This window comes from Doryrhamphus excisus, linkage group LG13 (genome assembly GCF_037039965.1).
Source record: "Doryrhamphus excisus strain RoL-2023G ecotype Guam linkage group LG13, RoL_Dexc_Guam_v1.1, whole genome shotgun sequence".
NCBI classification, from domain to species: Eukaryota; Metazoa; Chordata; class Actinopteri; order Syngnathiformes; family Syngnathidae; genus Doryrhamphus; species Doryrhamphus excisus.
In genome coordinates, this window is record NC_136369.1 from 2,056,783 (window position 1) to 2,076,184 (window position 19,402).

The window sequence follows — 19,402 nt, forward strand, 5'->3', positions numbered from 1 at the left end:
GTCTGTTGTGCCATTTTCGGCCACATGAGGGCGCCATCACTGAAGTGACAATGCAGACATGCTTGACTGAAATTTTTGTTTTTTCATATCATCCACTTGAAAGCAATGATCCACAACTTTTTGAGCCTGGAGTTAATGCTCACTGGACATAATAAAAATGTCTCTTTTTTTATGTGAAGGATGTCTTGTAAAAGCTACTGTTTTATTTCATGCACAAGGTCCAATTGGGAGCACTGGTAAGTATAGCTGAATGTCATCTTCATAGAACGGATGGAAACTGATGTTGCGGTTGCAAATGACTAGTGACAGCTTGCATAGAAAAATAGAACTGGTCAGAGGATTGAGCCTTGTGGTACACCTGAGGAGAAAAGGGCGGAGGAGAAATCCTGTTTGTGATGTAAGAGAAGCATTCCAGCACATATTTGATATGATTTGTTTTTGGCTATACTGGAAATCTACCTCATTACTTCATGGTTTAAAATAAATTACTTGAAATAATTTAAAAATTATGAAATTATTTTGATGAGTAATTTAAACAAATAATTTCTTGAGTTAATCTATTAATTATATGTCTTGCATTGTTTGTCCTATGATATGAAATACACTACTTTTTCAAATTTATCGGACGCGTTGGGTGAATTTAAAACGAAGTATTGGACCGTCATTGCCTTTCGATGGCAGCCTCAATTTTTCAGAAACAAAATCAGTGGCATCGCACATGACTGGAAGGTACAGTATCACTTGAAGTCAACAAAGGAGTAAGATTAATCCCTACTAATACATGTAGTAATATTCTATTTATACACTGAGGTATTTGGGCTCTGAGTAATTGAGTACTTCAATTGGCTAATTGTGCTATCACTGGCTTTTGTGTTTCAGTTTAAATATTTGTCATAACTGTTGCACTATGTGTACTTAAATAAAGGAATATGTCAACATTGGAGTATCGATACTGCAACTGCAGTAACAGAATATTACAATGTAATGGAAATTGTTTATAGTTTAGCATCTTAATTATTGCATCTTTGATGAAAAAATTCATCCCGTTTTTTAGCAGTCAATCTGCACATGCGCAGTGACATGGAATAGTCCATTGCACGAGAAGGGAGGGGGACGGTCGAAACGATCATGCTCGGTAACGCACTCGATAACATGGTAAGATGTACCAAAAATCAATAATCAGTTTTTATGAAACGTTTGGAGGCCCCTGGAAATCTCGGTGCCCAGGGTAATTCCCTTTGTTTACCTAATGGTAAGATCGCCCCTGTTTGAAGCTCGTAAACGAGGAAATTATTCCACTTTTAAATAAGAACTACTTCCGGATATTCACCTGCGAAGTTTTATTTTGGAGAGCTTGCAGGAAGTCCGCTGTACACCCAAGCAAACGTTCTGTGTCTTTTGTCATTCTTGGCCACATGATGGCGCCAGAGGACCTTGGCGCGACAACACGAACGTGATTGACTGATGGGGGGTTTCCCAAATCATCCACTGGATGGCGGTGATCGGCAACCTTTTTCAGCCAACGGACTGCCTCGGTGCGAGCCTGGAATTTGCAAATTTGCTAAAAATTTGCAAAAATGAATGCGAATCAATTCTTGTATTTTATGAATTTTACTTTAATATTTTACTGACTGTTTTTTTTCATTTTTTAAAATGCTATTTTCCAATATTTTAACTTATTTTGTCCTGTTTTCTGTCTTTTCTTCTCAATATACATCAATATCAATAATTATTTAAGTGAAACATTGTAAAATCCACCAGACAGTAGGTGAATCTGTTATCGTTACTTCCTGGAAATCAGTGGTATCGCCCATCACTCGGTAGTCAGTAGTGTGGAGCGGGACAGGATATGTCAGCGGGGTGGGCGTGGCTTGTAGTCCGAGTGTCAGCTTCCTGAGGCGGGGGAGGGTGTGAGCTACGAGCGGAGTGACTTTTTTTTGCTTCTTGCTTCTTGTCTTCATCATCCCGGTTGGACGAGGGTGAGTCAAGAAGTTTGTTGTTTCCATTTCTGACGAGAAAGTAAAACAAGGTATGTTTAAATAACAAGTTTGTCGTCCGTTTGTGTGGAAGAACTGCAGCAACTGTCTAGAACGTGAAAGGTTTCTATATCACTGCCATCTCACTTTAGGATCTTTTTAAGACGTTTCGTCTTTCATTTCGATTGTGAGACGCTCCGTGGAGGAACTTGTTTCGTCTTAACCCAACACGACTTTGTTGTTCTTTCTTGTTGACACTTCAAGATTTAAGAGCACCACCGTGACGTTCGCTAGCCGCTAGCTTCTGTTAGCATAACAATGGCACCTACAGGGAAGGATGCTTCCTCAAAGCTCGTTGGAAATATGCTTCATCAAAGATGACAATCATCAACAAAGTGACAATGAATGAAAAATCTCAATAATAAAATTCTCAATAATATTATAAATTATGTATCTCAATTCCCAAACATGTCAATAGAAATAATCTGTTCCAGGGTCAAGCTGTGGCTGTGAGTGTTTTGTCCTCCTTTGACCCGTACACGGATTTTCACCATTTAAAGCCCTGTTGGGAGTTTGAAGTCTGCACTTTCACCTAGCATGCTGCGCCTGCAACGACTCCTAAGACTTAAATGTATCAAAGTGGCTCCTGCGGCCGTGAATTGTTTTTGTTTTTTTTTTGTATGCGGTCCTCACCGGAAAAGGTTTGGACACCGGTGCTGATCCCGATACAGCAGAACACTCAAAGTGCTGTTATGGATGCTTTATGGCACAATATTGTCATGCAAGTGTAATCACAGGCTAAATATATGATAATGAGTGATAAGACCCTGCAGGATGTACAAGACGCTAGAGGGGGGATTTGCACTGAACTCTGCTTGTCCTGTGTGTGTGTGTGTGTGTGTGTATGTGTGTGTGTGTGGTTAATGGTGGATTTCATGCAGGAGCCCGAGGGCGGCGCTCTCAGCTCCTCATCAAAAGAACGAAAAGGAAACTTTGACTTTGCTGAGAGGGCAGAATGAAGGCATAAATGTTAGTAGTTATCATTTTCATAACATTAAGCATACAAAAAGATGGCAGAGGAAGGAAGAAGGCATGGGGGGGGTAAGGTGCTCGAACGTCTCTCGGGTGTCCGATATTGGCTTTTTTTGCCAAAAATCTATATGCTGATATTGTCCAGCTCTCAATTTCCAATACCGATATGTGTAACATGACATATCTCCTGTTGGTGAAATGAACACTTATGTGTTGCTTACAGCATTTATTTAATATCGGTTTTCATGGTAGGGCAAAAATTCCATACCGATAATTATCTGTATTTTTGTTCTTATATTTTACTGCTGAGTGACAATAAAAAATCCACATAGTATTTAAGGAGGATGAGTTCAACTTTTAAACGGCATTAATGTTTCACATCAAGAGCAAGAAGCCCGTTCATTTACAATGATGTAAGACACACAACTTGATAATAATAATAATAATAATAATAATAAATAACGCCGCCGCCCCAGCACTAAGACGGGAGAATCTTCATCAACACAAAGTCGTAATAATGGAATGGTGTGATGAAAGAAGCAGACTTTACAAGGCAGCGTGGAGCAAAAACATGTCAAGAGATATTTGTGACGCGTTAAGCTTAATTTAATCTGCATGGCGTCCAAGTGCAGAGCCAGCGCACTTTAATTAGTACTTTTCTGGCCAAAAACTGGTTAGCATCTCATCTGTCAACTGCAGCTCTTCCTGTCTCAACTAGAAAATGGTAATTCCCCCTCAAAAGTTGGCTTGAGTGATGCTGTCGCCAAGACGAAACGCCAAAAATAGGAATGATTTGCGGGAATTTGAAGTAAGTCGTAGATGAGAGCATCCTTGGAAGATGCTAAGCTCTTCCTGAAAAAAGTACAAGGAAGTCGTCAATTAAGGCCATGATCCAGGGTGGCCAAACTTTCCACAAGGGCCGAATATACTGAAAAATCAATAGTTGTAGGGGGCCGCTTTACATATGTTTTTTAATATGGTAAAATAAAAATAAAAATGTGGGGCGTACAAAAAAAATATATATTTTTTTGTTTCAAAAATAAAAAATTTTTTGCAATTTTATTTTGCAAACATTTTTGGGCAAAAAATTTTTTTTTGTAAAAATGACAATTTTCTTTGTGTTTTTTTGGAAAAATATATTTTTTACACTTAGTACACCCCTGGCATAAGGGCAGTATAGCGTGAAAGTATGCCTCCTAGTGGCTGTGAGTAGAATCTCTGATCAATCTGATAGGAAGATAAGTGATTCATGCAGCGTCTCCCATATTTGCTGGGTGCCACGTTAGTGCCAGTAACAGTTGTGGCTATAGGCAACCTCCTGATGTAGTTTTTCTATAGCAGTATCAGCATTAAAGTATGCATGAGTGGTCAGTATCCAGAAGATTTATCTAGCTCTGCATGCGCTTTAAAGTGTGGAAAAAGTCCCAAGTGTTAATGAGACTTGCCGTAATGTGCTGGACTGCACAAGTCGTCAGTGCTATTAATGCTGACTGAGCAGTTTGTTCCTTTATTGTGATGACAACATCGGTTGTGTTGCCGCTGTGTTGTATCAATACACTTGTTGCTAAGTGGTCGTCTCATGCGGAGATGGAGCACCCGAAGGCCGCCCGGTGGTGGGTCGACCTGGCGGGCAGCGTCAGCGTGAGGCCTCACTGATGTGCACGGAAGGGTCGAGTCAATTAGACACTGCCATTAAGGAGGAGGAGGGATGAAAGAGTAGCCTATTACTTTGCACTGAAGACGACCCCCTTACGTTGCGACGCAGAGCGATTACTCTGCAGCAGGCTCACAAGAAGGTGTTATTAGCTAATTAGTGCTCGTTAGTGCTGCTGATGCTTAAGACTTAAGAGTTCTTCACTTTTAAAAATGGAGGCCCGCAATCGTCACTGGACTAAGCAAAGTTTTGTTTTTGATCCAAACTAAATTCCAAGACAATACGGAGTTATTCCAACAAGTCGGTATCACGTGATGTTGATGTTTACGTTTTACTGGGCATGCCTATTCATGACTATTCAGTTGGATTATAGCGGCGCATGTAGACTTGAGATTGGAATATTCCTTTCCATGGATACCATTGTTTTCGGAAAGGTCATTCGGAAAGAGGAAAAACTGCTCATGTCAACGTGGCTAGTGTTGTTCCGGCAAACAAGTCTGGTGCTTGTGTGTCTGAAAGAACATCAGGGTAACATTACTGACACCTAGCGAGCAGTGTAGACTACTACATACTTTTGAATGCCTTATAATTGTCTCTTACTTCATTTAGCCATCCGTATGCTTGAAATTGCTTCATGTACGCATGAAATATGTCGCTGCAAAATTTGAAGCACCAAGTTGCGAGGGATTGCTGTATTTTCAACTTTTTGTCCCCCAGCAGTATACATATACTGTCATGAAAATACCGAAAGGTGAACTCACATTTGTGAGTTTTGTGATAGATACAATGGTTCTCTTTTATACCCCCCCCCCCTTTTTTTTTTTCAGCGTATTTGTCTTCTCTGCCACTCATGGAGATTGCAAAAGAGCTAAATCCTTGCCACCTTTAATTCTGTCAAAAAGCAACAAGTCAGCCGTGAGCGTCCTGTGTGTGTTGGATGGCGTGTAAACTGCGTTCCATTATCATATTGTGGTGGTTGGTAGCTTTTTGAGGATAAGACAGAGAAGAAGACAGAAAGAGACGGGATTATGGTAAAGTAGGAAGGTATTTGCTGCAAGATGCCGGCACTCTGCATATTACTTTGCTCTACATTCGGTATGAGCGCAGCAGGGTCTGCACGGAGGGGGCTGGGGGGTTGAGAGGATGAAGACCGGCCTCGCCTCTCGCTGCCTCCTCCCAGATGATATGAGATGAGGGAAGCGAGGCTGAGGAGGACAGACGCTGAGGGAGGAAAAGAGGCGAGTGCAATGTTGACGCTGGCGAATGATCACTGAGGATTTGGGAGACTCAGCAGGTAGGCCATGAGATCTTAACTTTGTGTATTTCGTCAAGTTGTCAATATCTGTATGATGTACCTCAGGTTAAGGCTCCATGTTGGGTGCAGTCAGGGAACAAAATTCAGAGCCTAAAACCGCTCATTATGACTGAACGGCGGCGGCAGCCATCTTCACCCCGTGAGGAAAAGCGGCAGAAAATGAATGAATGATATGATATGATGTGATGTACAGATGATGGATGAAAGGGATAAATGAACATTTAAGGTTACCTTTACCTGCACTAAGGACGTGATTCTTGACGGGACTGAAATCAGGAAGGAGGCGGTTGATCTCGCCGCCACCTCATTACCGTTATATTACATTACCTCAACAACGCATCATGTCTCCTCCCATTCTGTGTGGAAGTGGTAGATTTTTTGGCTTATTAAGTTTCGTAGAATGTGGTTAGCATGTTGGCCACACAGTCAGGAGATCGGGAAGACCTGGGTTTGATTGCCCGTGCGTGGGTTTTCTCCGGGTACTCCGGTTTCCTCCCACATTCCAAAAATATGCCAGGTTAATTGGCGACTCCAAATTGTCCATAGGTATGAATGTGAGTGGGAATGGTTGTTTGTCTGTATGTGCCCTGTGATTGGCTGGTGACCAATCCTACCAGTGAGGATAAGTGGCATAGATAAGTGGTTAGCTCAATGGCTCGTTAGTTTACAACATACTAGTTTCTGCAGTATAGGAGTTATGGAATGTGTTGTAAACAATGAATAATAGAACTGTAAAGATGACATAACACCCTTAATGCTCTCTACCAAATATACGTACCCTTACACTAAAACCGTTATGTTATAATTAGCAGCATAAAAAAATAATAGTAATTTTCCTCTGCTGAACATTTTTGAACTTCCTTAGTCATCCATGAAAGCCGGCTATCTTTGCGTTTCAGATCTTCACACGCATCCGCTTTGACTGATGTGAAAATTAGCGATCCACACTTTTTTTCTGGAATGTTGGTTTGGCTACGGCCTAACCAATTAGCCCGGTGGTGCCCAAACTGCGATGCTAGGGCCATTTGCGGCTCAGGGCTGGTTTTTTATTGGCCCGCAGCACATTCTTGAAATTTAACAAGAAAACGAAACAAACAACAGTCAGAATATTAAGAGAAGAAATGTCATCTAATGAGAAAAAAGACAAAATTTCACCATGAAAGGCGGCCAAAGACGGATCTATATAATAATAATCTAATATAATGTCATTTTAGTAGCATAAAGTTTATTCATTCATTCATTTTCTACCGCTTTTCCTCACGAGGGTCGCTGGAGCCTATCCCAGCAGACATTTTACATCACATTCTAATGAGTGAAAAGAATAATCTCATCATAAAAAATAAGGAAGGATGAGCAAGTGTTTTGGTTCGTGGCGGCCATGTTGTTCGACGGATCTTGCTTCAATTTTATATACGTGCTGATGTCAGCGCCCTGAAGCTGTGTGTCAAGTTCAGTACCCGGGATCCCCTTTCTGACGCCACCCTTTCATCTACACTGGCTTGTTGTTGGGGCTTTGGCCAGGAGTCAGTTTGGAAGATGTTTAGCAAGTGAAAGTGAAAGTGTTTTGTGAGGTGTTCCTTCATTTCTCACTCAGTACTGAATAGATCTTAAAAACAAACATCCAGGCACAAACCTCCAGTTGAGGGCCTCTTAAAGACTAGAGAATAGAATACGGTTGTTCTTTGTTTTTTTGAAGCTGCTCCCTGAAGTCTTCTGGCAACTACCCGAGGAAGGCCATTTTTGGCACGCAGCTGTTTTTTGTTGTTCTTAACATAAAATGAATTGAAGATGACATTACATTTGCTGTAATGTGCGTCGTTTGTCCCTGTCAGGTTACGCCAATGCCGCCATTGTGACTGAACGTTAAGGACCACCTCCTCTACTCGGAACCACCTGGACGCACGCTGATTCTTCTTCCACCTCTCGTTCTTCGTGCAAAGCTCGTTTGCGGAGATGGGGAGGAAGAAGATCCAGATCACACGCATCGTCGACGAGAGGAACCGGCAGGTCAGCGCCTTTCACTTCAGGGAGTTTGGACTTCCTGTCTGGGATGTGTAGTTGTCTTCATTTAGCGGTTTCTTCATGTGGTTTGATGGCGAGGAACATGTTGATGTAAAGCAACATAAGGCGCCTCTGGAAGTAGATGACTCTTTCATGCAGCAACATGAAAAGTTGTGCATGTCGGATATAGATCCTCAAATATTCAGCAAAGGAATCCCTCAAGGAATCTTCTGTGACTCCCAACATTTCTCACCATCCAGCGTGACGGCGGTCAGCGGCGGTGGCGAGGGTGGTAATTTGAGGTTAGCCGGGTCCGGACGGCACCCTGTCATTTGCAGGGCGGGACACACAGCTCCTTCTTTCTCCCCCAGTCGTCTCCTCGCGAGGCCGCGCCGCAGGACCGCTGGAATCCCGCTCACTGCAACGCTCGCTAAATATATCAGCGCAACAAACAGCGGCCTGTCTGGGAGGAAGGTGGCGGCGCTGTAAATAGCCACGTGGCTGGAAAATAAATATGTGTTTGTGTTTAATGTTTGCTCGTCTGGAACCCGAGCATTTTTAGATGTCGCCATGACTGGAGGACGCTGTGTGTCCAGCTTCTTCTTCCCTTTTTCTGGGACGTTATCTGTCAAGTGCATCAATAGTAAAAGTCTTCCTTTATGGTTATGGGAATGCTTTAGTTTATTTCCAACATGCTGAAAGCACATCTCCTGCATGAGTTGCTGGAGCTGCACCTTTAACTACCCCTGCACCGAAATGTGCCCTGTTTATACAAAAATGTAAGGGAACGTATGTTGTCCTGCCAAACAAAGGCCAAGTTTAATCATGATTTGGGCTGCATGAGAAAGTGAAAAGCAACACGTAGCTCTCTTTCGTCGTTTATGAAGAATGCTATTGCACGGCACAGCAGCAGTCAGCATTCATAGTGCTGATGCGTAAGTTGATGGTAAACAATCGTACGGCAAGCTGAATAGCAACATTTTAAAGGGCATGCAGAGCTAGATAAGTTGCTGGGATGCTGACCACTCATAGACCATGCTAACGTATAGAGATAATAATTTACTAGGTTGCCTACAAACACAGCAGTAAACAACACGGTCAGTGTAACATGCCAACGGCGGCGTAGCAACAGGCCAAAGCGCATGCAGAGCTAGATAGCGCTGCTGGATTGTGACCAGCTACTGCCATCTTGTGAAGTTCATAAAGTGCAATAGGAGGTTGCCTACAGCCACAGCAGTTATAATTTGTCACCACCCCCGACAGCATTTGTAGACGACACACCCGGTGACTATGGAATATACGAATCCTTCATTTATCGTGGGTAAGTGCTTCCAGACTCGACTGTGATAAAGGAATTTATAGGATTTATAGGATAAGTGGAATATTTGACGTTTTTTAGAGCTGAGTTTTAGCTTCATGTGGACTATGGATGGAAGTATCGTGATGGTAATGATGTTTATGAGTTATAAATGTTTTGTATAATCATTTAAACCTGCAATAAAAGCTGGTTGGTGAAGTCTGGAGCTTCGATGGTGGCTTCACCAAACAATTACTGCCACCTAGTGACCAGTGTAGAATACTACAGTCACAAGTGCTCTTAATAGCTTATGCTCTATTTGTATTTTTGTGCATTGAGCCATTTGTAATGCTTGAAAATGCTTACTTTGGGTAAAAAATGTCTTCACTAAAGTCGAACTACGAAACAGCAATGATGTATGAATTGTTTGAACGACCGTGATAGAGTGAGGGAGCGATGCATTTGGGGTAATGGCGGTATAGCAGGGGCTATAAATAAAAGACATGCTTGTGTTGCACTCGTTTGCCGCATCCACAGAGGTGTAGTCAGTTTAATTTGTCTCACAAACCATAAATGATATGTAAAAATAAATTATAACGTCTACCTTGTTTGTCAGACATATTTCAGTCTGCTGGGCAGGAAGGCCCAGGCGCTGGAGCGAGGGATGTGGTGGTGTTTACATCCCATCATGGTTTTTCTTGGCTGAGCTGGATGGACGCTGCCCACGTTGGGGGGGGGGGAGATGTGTATTTGTGTTCTACGAGCCTAATTTTAGCACCTCTGCCTTCTCTCGTTTTTTTTTTAAGATGGTGATTATTTGACAGAAACGGGCTAACTACGTTTTCTCCAGGTGACCTTCATGAAGAGGAAGTTCGGGCTGATGAAGAAGGCGTACGAGCTGAGCGTGCTGTGCGACTGCGAGATCGCCCTCATCATCTTCAACAGCTCCAACAAGCTATTCCAGTACGCCAGCACCGACATGGACAAGGTCCTGCTCAAGTACACTGAGTACAACGAGCCCCACGAGAGCAGAACCAACTCCGACATCGTGGAGGTGAGGGAATGCAGGCGTGCTTCTCCGTGGCTCAGATGAGTGGCAAGCCACCATGTTTGCTAATCATGCCACACTCGCTTGTAATTTTGACTGTTTTGTTTGTATTTTTTATTCTGAATTGCATGTAAATAATGTCATACTTTTTTCACCTGGTGGCTGCAGCGTTCGTCTTGACTGTGCAGGTGTTCCAACTGCTGTGGTGTGGGAGTGTAACACGCGTGCTAAGTGGGTCAGCCACAAGAAAAGCACCTGAGTCAACACCGCTGGCCTTCATTTGCTTGCATGTATCACTTCTTAGTGCAAAGCACCGGCTAGCGTGACGCCCGCACGTGGTTTACATGTCGGACGGAGACATTTGCAAACACTCCGCCGTGACATTTGACTGGCGCCGGCGTCGAGCGCCCGTCGTTCAGTGGCCCTTGCGTGTTTTCTGACGCAAGCAGACATGTTTGCTTGTCACAGGAGGATGCATTCATCCACGCCAACGCGGAGCAGTGAGATGCTGGAAGCGATCAGCTGTGATTAATATCACAGCTGCATCATCACCTGTCACACCCACAGTAAGAAGACTGCAAAGGATGTTGTGATGACAACTATTGACTTATTCATGCAGTCTCAAGACATTCTGTCTTTTTAGAAGCACTGCCAACAGGATTCCTTTCACACAGACCTGCAGAAATGATACACTGACACTGGTTCAACAATGATCGAGATGATTGATAGATCAGATGGAGTCGGAGTCAACCTGGTCATGAGGATAGCGGGAGTTGGAACCAAACTTTGAGGAAAGAAACATTATCGTTGACGCATCAAGACAAAAACATGTAAAAACGTTGAGTCTTCTAAGAGAATCCTCAGGCCAACGTCTGGCGTGCTTAAACTCCCACGTGTATGAAAATAGAGGAAGTTCAGAGAGCGAGCAGAGTTTACGCCTGATACGCTCATGAGTCATCTTTTCCCCTCACATGAACGACCAGCGCCGAGTCACTGTAATATCGACATCATACAAACTCATGCACAGCAGAAAGACATCTGCCATGTCTCAAATTGAATATTTCCATCAGCACGCTCCAGTAAACATGCGGTGTCCTCCCCATTTGGAGTGTTTGGAGTGCAACGTGCGAGTGACTTAGAATGTACTACGCCACAGTGAGACACGGCCATGTTGTCCCTCGTCCATGTTTGTCAGTCGTTTGACTGAATTTGTTCTGCATTGAACACTCGTCATGACGACCACCATGATGATGATGATGCTGTTGTGGTGCGTGCTTCCTCCTCAAGGCACTGAGCAAGAAGGAGCACCGAAGCTGTGACAGCCCGGACGCCGACGCCACCTACGCCCTGACACCCAACACCGAGGCCAAATATAAAAAGATCAACGAGGAGTTTGATCACATGATGAGGAGTCACAAGATGGTGAGTGCTCTGTGCTGATGTCATCCACCTCTTTACTCTTTACTTAGTAGTTACTTATTTACTTGCTTACTTAGTAGTTACTTATTTACTTGCTTACTTAGTAGTTACTTACTTGCTTACTTAGTAGTTACTCACTTGCTTACTTAGTAGTTACTTACTTTCTTACTTCATAGTTATTTACTTACTTTCTTACTTAGTAGTTACTCACTTGCTTACTTAGTAGTTACTTACTTTCTTACTTCGTAGTTATTTACTTACTTACTTTCTTACTTAGTAGTTACTCACTTGCTTACTTAGTAGTTACTTACTTTCTTACTTCGTAGTTATTTACTTACTTACTTTCTTACTTAGTAGTTACTCACTTGCTTACTTAGTAGTTACTTACTTGCTTACTTAGTAGTTACTTATTTACTTACTTACTTAGTAGTTACTTACTTGCTTACTTAGTAGTTACTTACTTACTTTCTTATTTAGTAGTTACTTACTTTCTTACTTAGTAGTTACTTACTTACTTTCTTACTTAGTAGTTACTTACTTTCTTACTTAGTAATTACTTACTTTCTTACTTAGTAATTACTTACTTTCTTACTTAGTAGTTACTTACTTCCTTACTTAGTAGTTACTTACTTTCTTACTTAATAGTTACTTATTTACTTACTTTCTTACTTAGTAGTTACTTATTTACTTACTTTCTTAGTAGTTACTCACTTGCTTACTTAGTAGTTACTTACTTTCTTACTTAGTAGTTATTTACTTACTTACTTTCTTACTTAGTAGTTACTTGCTTACTTAGTAGTTACTTACTTTCTTACTTAGTAGTTATTTACTTACTTACTTTCTTACTTAGTAGTTACTTGCTTACTTAGTAGTTACTTATTTACTTACTTAGTAGTTACTCACTTGCTTACTTAGTAGTTACTTATTTACTTACTTAGTAGTTACTCACTTGCTTACTTAGTAGTTACTTACTTTCTTACTTAGTAGTTATTTACTTACTTACTTTCTTACTTAGTAGTTACTTGCTTACTTAGTAGTTACTTACTTGCTTACTTAGTAGTTACTTCATTACTTACTTACTTACTTAGTAGTTACTTACTTGCTTACTTAGTAGTCACTTACTTACTTTCTTATTTAGTAGTTACTTACTTTCTTACTTAGTAGTTACTTACTTACTTTCTTACTTAGTAGTTACTTACTTTCTTACTTAGTAGTTACTTACTTCCTTACTTAGTAGTTACTTACTTACTTTCTTACTTAGTAGTTACTTACTTTCTTACTTAGTAGTTACTTATTTACTTACTTTCTTACTTAGTAGTTACTTACTCGCTTACTTAGTAGTTACTTACTCGCTTACTTAGTAGTGACTTACTTTCTTATGTAGTAGTTACTTACTTACTTACTTACTTACTTACTTACTTAGTAGTTACTTGCTTACTTACTTTCTTGCTTAGTAGTTACTTATTTACTTACTTTCTTACTTAGTATTTTTTTTAATAAAACACACATATTGGTTAACATCTCCCCATTCCACATGCTATGTTGTTGTCATGCGTCCTGTCCCTCGGCTGTAGTCCACAGGCGTCCCGCAGCACAACTTTATGCAGGCGGCGCCCGGCAACATGGCGTACAGCCCCGCCACTGCAGGAGGAGTAGGTGGCACCTCTCAGGTTCTCACTGCAGACGGAAGGCTGCTGGCCTCTCAGCACTCACACCTGCACAGGAACATGAAGTCACCTGACAGGTCTGCCAGCTCAGGTGTGTGCGTGTATTACCATATTAAATAATAGCAGAAGAATAGAAGACCTCATTGTTGCTGTCCTCAGGTGAGCTGCAGGGCACGTCTGATGTCAGCTTTCACAATGGGTCAGGACCGGCCGGTAGGTTTGTCTTTGCAGTTTTTGCATAACCCCTCACACTCAAAAACAACCAAAAAACAGTTTTAGACGTCACACTCCTCTTGTGTATGTATTGTTTTCCAACATTTTGGTGGAAATGTGTTCATAAAGTTGTCCACAACTCAGAATGTCCACAGTTTGGCCTTGGTGGAGGTCGTGACATCGTCATATTGCAGAAATGTTCCAGGATCAAATATGTTACCAGTATATTTGTTTACGTTAGTTCAGTGCATAAGCAACATCCTCTCCCTCTCCACCTTCGCGCTTTCCTTTCCAGAAGGCTGCACGCCATTATGTAAGCAAAGATCAATTATTCAGTGTGATCTCCTCTATAATGAATAGCTGCATCCTCCACTGGAGAGACATGACCATGAGACATAACCATGACATAACATGACCTAAAGTCCTCTTTGTGTCCTTGTAGTCAATGGCTTTGTGGACACACCAGGGGGCGGTAGCAGCGGCCTGGGAAAGATACTTCCAGCCAACAAATCCCCTCCACCTCGGAAATCTGACCTGAGAGTGGTCATCCCTTCGTCCAAAGGCGGAATGGCGACACTGGTACGTGTGCATCTCAGCATCTCACGACTGCCACATGTGGCAAGAAAGGGTACTACAAAGCAGGCGAGACATGACAGTTCCTTGGAATAAAGTGATAAAAAAGTCGCATTGCATTGTTTCTCCATGGGCCATGTTGGTCACCGCCATGTGGTCACAAGAGATGACCTCATCCAGGGTGGGGTCCTCGCAACAGAATCAAACAGACGCAAACTTCTGCTTCCTTTTGTTGAATGATTTGGTTCCCAGCCTGTGAGACATCAAATCTGAAGCAGCACATCACTTTTGTCTGCTCGTTCTCATTCACATCACAGGCGTCTCGCTTAAAACATCTTTTTATACTGCTGTTTTGGTTAACCCCAAGGTGTCCACCAACATCACTTTTTCTTCATTTTTAATATCTTTTAATGTCTAATTCAAGATTCAGAAACTGGCGTGAAGTTGGGGAAAAAGTATTTTCTCTGCGTTAACACTGCCACCGTGTGGCTGAAAGGAACAGCACAGCTCATTAAGATTTGGAGATGTGTATTGTTATCATGACATATATTATATACAGTATGTTGTCTCTTGAATCTGCTTTCAGAGTGAGCATGGTCTGTCCGGTCAACCTTTGAGTACGCCGGTGGTCTCCATTGCCACACCCAGCCTGACCCAGCACACCCTCTACTCTGCCTACAACAACGGTAATGTATACTCCATTTCTACTGTTGGACACCCACTCAATGTCAATAGTCCGCCGTTACAATGACAATCCTCATTTAGAACTGCAAACGCTCTTAATCCAGCAATATCCGTATTGTACTAACTATACATGTGGAAACAGTACTAAAACACAGTATTCTCGTCAAAGAAGCTACTTTGCTGAAATGTTACCCAAAACAGAGCAGCCCATTGAAAATGTCCAGAGATGCCTGGACTTCATCATCTATGAATAGAAATCTCATCTCTCCGCCGGGCTTGCTGAAAGTATATTTTGACTGTGGATTTGGGCCCCCAGATGACTAAATACGCCCCCAAGTATACGCTACAGAATCTTAATCAATTAGAACGTTTTTTATTTAATTATGTCAATTCAAAATGTCGAACACTTATATTCTTTATAATCTACTGCACGGGTTACGTCAACTTCAAACATCTGAGGGGCCCCGACCTGGTTTTTGTTCATTGGGCTGAAATTCCTGGTGGCAACATTGCTTGATACATGAGTGTACCCACCATGTGGGGTTTCATTAGAGCCACCATCTGGCCAAACGGGACATGACAAGCTACTTTTGTGCACTACTTTCGACTCTTTTCCCCTCCTCCAAATAAAAGGTGTCAAAAGATGGACAAACAGCAGTTGGTCCACATCTCCAGAGGCTTTGATTGTTAAAACAGGTTTTAATTGTTTAAATGTGTTGTCAGACTATCAGCCGAGCAGCTCGGACCTGTCAGGTTTCTCCTCCACTGCTGGAGCATCTTTAAGCTCCATGGCGACTTGGCAGCATCAGCACCACATGGCCTCCATGGGGTAAGACACTCATGTTTGCAGGCTTGTTTGCTGAATTGGCGCTTTTCCATAATCACCTTTTCAAAATCTGATATTTATATTTCACGTTTAAGCATATTTTATTATAGTATAAAAATAAATCTAAATTCTTTAATACACATCGCACCAGGTGTCAGTAACCCTGCTGGAGCAACCTGTTGGCGTAATGTTCTCAACTCTTGATGTTTGCGCATCCCTGGTGTTAACGTATGTGGAAGATTGGAAATAAGTTGCTTTATGAAACCATTCCATCTATATAAAAAAAAAAAGTCCTTGTTTGCCTAAATTCACTGCAGTCAGGAACCGATTAACCATAATAAATGGTCCATACTTCCCCAAAAAACAAGTCAAGTGATTTGGAAGAATCATTTAATGAAGTCTATACACAGTTTAGGGACAGTCTCAGTAGGGAAGTCCAAACTTCCGGGTCCCCAGGCACCTCCTTTAGTTCCCACCAAGGCATCCCCAGGGTGGCTGAGACTCTCCAGCGGGTTCTGCCCAGTGCATTCTCTGGCCCGGGCATGCCTGGACCACCCCCAGTGAGGAGTCTGGACTGGCACCTAAAAGAAGCCAACCTGTTATTCACATTACCTACCCCGACCCCAGCCCCATACAATCTATATATATAGATGTGATCTCAGTCCCATATCCGCATTGTCATCCAGCAGTCAATATTTTGGCCATGTAGGGCTCATCACAGATCAAAGTGGACAAACTCGTGTTCACTCACCAGGCATCACCTCACGCGACCACCTGGACAAGAAAAGAAAACATTTAGAATAAAACCATGTCTGGGTGATGCACATCTAATGTAGGACATCTGTGGGACAGCTGAGTGGCCGTCTCTGCCACAAGTCAGGACAGTCAAAGTCTGCCCCGTTTTTTTCTAGCACACCGTTGGAGAACAGCAGCTACTACAAGCATCGTCCTTAGGATCGGCATGCCGTAATTCTTGTACTTTGATTGGAAAAGTATTACCTTGGCTGCGGCCATCCAGGTACTGCTCCTGCAGGGAGAGATGGTGCATCATTAAGACGACCCTACCAATCACATCACATGCTTTTTTTAACGTGAAGAGGCTCAGCCAATAAAAATCAATCAAGCATTGACTCAGTGAGGGCAAGTTGTCATCACAGCCGTGCAACATATAGTGGAACCTCTACATGCTAGCCCAAGATGCTTAATCGTCACATGCACACTGTGTGGTCCAATGGCATGGAGGTATTTGTGACTGCCATAGAACAGGGAATTTAAGTGGCATGCAGACGAGCCATGTGGTCCTGATGGCTCATCACATGGCTTAGCATGTTTTTACACTGACAAATTGTCCAGTTTGACACTGGGTGAAAACACGGAGGTTCCACTGTATTAATCCCGTACATCACACTTACCTCTGCAGTGGCACGCACTGGATTCACAGCCTTCCGTGTTCAAGAACAAACACCTGCAGATGGGAAACATTCCAGTGTTATTTTTAAACGTCAAAACTGAGTTTTAAGTGCCAATGTCCTTCCCCAAAAATGTTGCTGCGTCAGCTATTTTTTTTTACAGAAGCTGAGCAGCGACCGTCAGTGAAAGTTTTCATCTTGGCTTCCCTTTGACCATTCACTGCTACAAAACAGCAAGAACGGCTTCGATAGGAGCCTGTTCCAACAAAGTTCCAACGTTTTTAATTCAATTGTTTTTAAAATACTTCAAAACGTTAGCAATAAGTAGTCAGTGGCCACGTGGTCTGTGGCCAACTCCATTGTAGTCCGTCTTTAGCTTAGCATTAGCTTTAGCAGAGGCCTACAACGTGCCTGCTCATTAAGTTACGGTTGCATTTGTTTTTTTTTTAACATTTACTGTCGTGAAACATCGCTAGCATTATTAGCCTAAAATTAACATTAACAGAGTACTTGCCATTGCGTTACGTCATCCTCTCCAGCACATCAGTGTACTTTTAACTGGGACAAGGCCTAAAAATCTGCAAGATTAAACAATTTGAGGCACATCTTAACATGACAAAAGGTCGGGAAGATGTGAGACTGAAAGAGAGCATTGTGTTTGCTCCGAGTTGACCGCCTTCCCAAGAGGAGAGTCGGCCGCAGAAGAGACAGAAGGAAGGCTTGGCTGTGTCTTTATAGAGGCGTGTGACGTCATTACTGTTTTGTGATTGGCCCGCTCTCTTTCCGGGGCATTATGGGAATTGTATTTCTAGGAGCCTTTTACTAGTGGACGCATGTCAGTCGTTTGTGTGTGTGTGTTGCCAGTCATGAGTTTAAAAAAGCACATTCTTACATTGAAATAAAATCCCACTTACAGGTTAATACACAAATATCAGTATTTTTGTGTATTTTAAACACGTCATAATCTATTTGAGTAAATAGCACTTGTCAAATGACACACTTTCTTTTTATTCTCATTGAATAAAACGAGGACTTGTCCAAACTTTGGATTGGTGCTTTAAATAGCGTTGAACGTTGTTGTTGGAGCATACTGTGGCCACTAGATGGCATAATCCTGTCTCCTCCCTCCCCCTCCTTGTTTGCAGCCCATCCAGCCTGTCCATCAGCGCCAACCACTGCATCAGCATCAAGGCCGAGCCTCCCTCCCCTCCCCGGGACCACCTAGCCAAGTCGGGATACTCGGCCCGTCCTTGCCACTCCCCCGACCACAGCCCACACGAGGGCGCCAGCGAGCGTGAGGCGCAGGCGAGGAGGCCGGACTTCCTGTCTCTGGCCTCGGGTCGCTCGGAGGGTGGCGAGAGTCCGACGGCCAAGCGGATGCGCGAGGACAGCTGGGTCACTTAGACCCCAAAGGATGCCGTTGTGCCAAATTGTACTGAGCTTTTCTTGACATTTTCAAGGCGGGTAGGTCACGCGGGTCCAGTTGCAGTACAATCAGGAGATCAGGTCAAAGGTCAATACACGCACTTCCTGGTCGCCTTCTCAGGGTGGACGAAAGCAATAATCATGTTGTCCCGCCTTTTATTATATTATCTTTTATTATTCTTTTATTTAACACACAAGATGCTACCAACATATGTCTTGTACTGTATATAATATCTTTAATATATATGTATGACCACATATGGACATTATGTCTTCTTTTCTTTAGCTTCATTAGGTACGCCTGCACAATCCAATGGGATCCAGCTTCCCTTCCAAAGCCTGCAGTGTGTCCGCCATCTATTTGGCCTGTTTTAATGACATTTTTCTTTGAATTCATTTTTATTTTCATGATATTTCATACATTACAAATGTTAGTTAAATCATTGTAATTCTTGTTTTTAGAATGTAAATAAAATGTATTTGTGGCGAAGCGCCACTACTAAATGAATGTATGGAAAACACTGATTTACAATATGAGCCGAAAATGTCCCCCGGCCCGCACAATATGGACACCTCTGCGTTTGTTGTTGCAGGAGTACCTAATAAAGTGGAGGGTACATGTCTCGTCTCATGGAACACATTTACTTTCGTTTCATCACACTTGAGGAAACTTCCCCACATCCTGGCGACAGATGCAATGAATTCTTGTCATTGATCGCCTGCAATGCTGCTTTGAAACGACGAAATATACAGAAATACTTGGTTTTGCAGAACACAGCCTCTCATGGTCGTCACAAGAGCCGTTTGATAGCTTTGATAAACATTACGCTCTCAGTGGCCTCGGTGGTGACACCTTTGACATT

General features: G+C 42.5%; 1 protein-coding gene, 1 long non-coding RNA gene and 1 other non-coding gene across 7 annotated transcripts; 1 reads left to right on the plus strand and 2 right to left on the minus strand.

Moving 5' to 3' along the window:
• Window positions 1-1,816: 1,816 nt before the first annotated feature.
• LOC131139310 (myocyte-specific enhancer factor 2A-like) lies at window positions 1,817-19,167 on the plus strand. 4 transcript variants are annotated; one of them, XM_058088794.2, is made up of 10 exons: window positions 1,817-1,979; window positions 7,810-7,984; window positions 10,126-10,329; window positions 11,611-11,745; window positions 13,317-13,500; window positions 13,569-13,622; window positions 14,065-14,201; window positions 14,782-14,881; window positions 15,603-15,708; window positions 18,260-19,167. In XM_058088794.2, the coding sequence occupies exons 2-10, from the start codon at window positions 7,931-7,933 to the stop codon at window positions 18,516-18,518; spliced, it is 1,233 nt and encodes a 410-aa protein (XP_057944777.2). In that variant the 5' UTR covers window positions 1,817-1,979; window positions 7,810-7,930; the 3' UTR covers window positions 18,519-19,167. The 4 variants fall into 4 exon arrangements, with proteins under 4 accessions (XP_057944777.2, XP_057944780.2, XP_057944778.2 ...); XM_058088795.2 differs by having other exon boundaries at window positions 1,884-2,029; XM_058088796.2 differs by lacking the exon at window positions 1,817-1,979 and adding an exon at window positions 5,516-5,956.
• LOC144901640 (uncharacterized) lies at window positions 15,879-17,817 on the minus strand. 2 transcript variants are annotated; one of them, XR_013629700.1, is made up of 4 exons: window positions 17,629-17,817; window positions 17,118-17,170; window positions 16,457-16,732; window positions 15,879-16,286 (listed from the first exon to the last, which is right to left on the minus strand). It is a non-coding gene; the product is annotated as an uncharacterized LOC144901640 (long non-coding RNA). The 2 variants fall into 2 exon arrangements; XR_013629699.1 differs by lacking the exon at window positions 15,879-16,286 and having other exon boundaries at window positions 16,341-16,732.
• LOC131139891 (small nucleolar RNA SNORA16B/SNORA16A family) lies at window positions 17,229-17,374 on the minus strand. Its single transcript, XR_009132318.2, has one exon. It is a non-coding gene; the product is annotated as a small nucleolar RNA SNORA16B/SNORA16A family (small nucleolar RNA).
• Window positions 19,168-19,402: the final 235 nt, after the last annotated feature.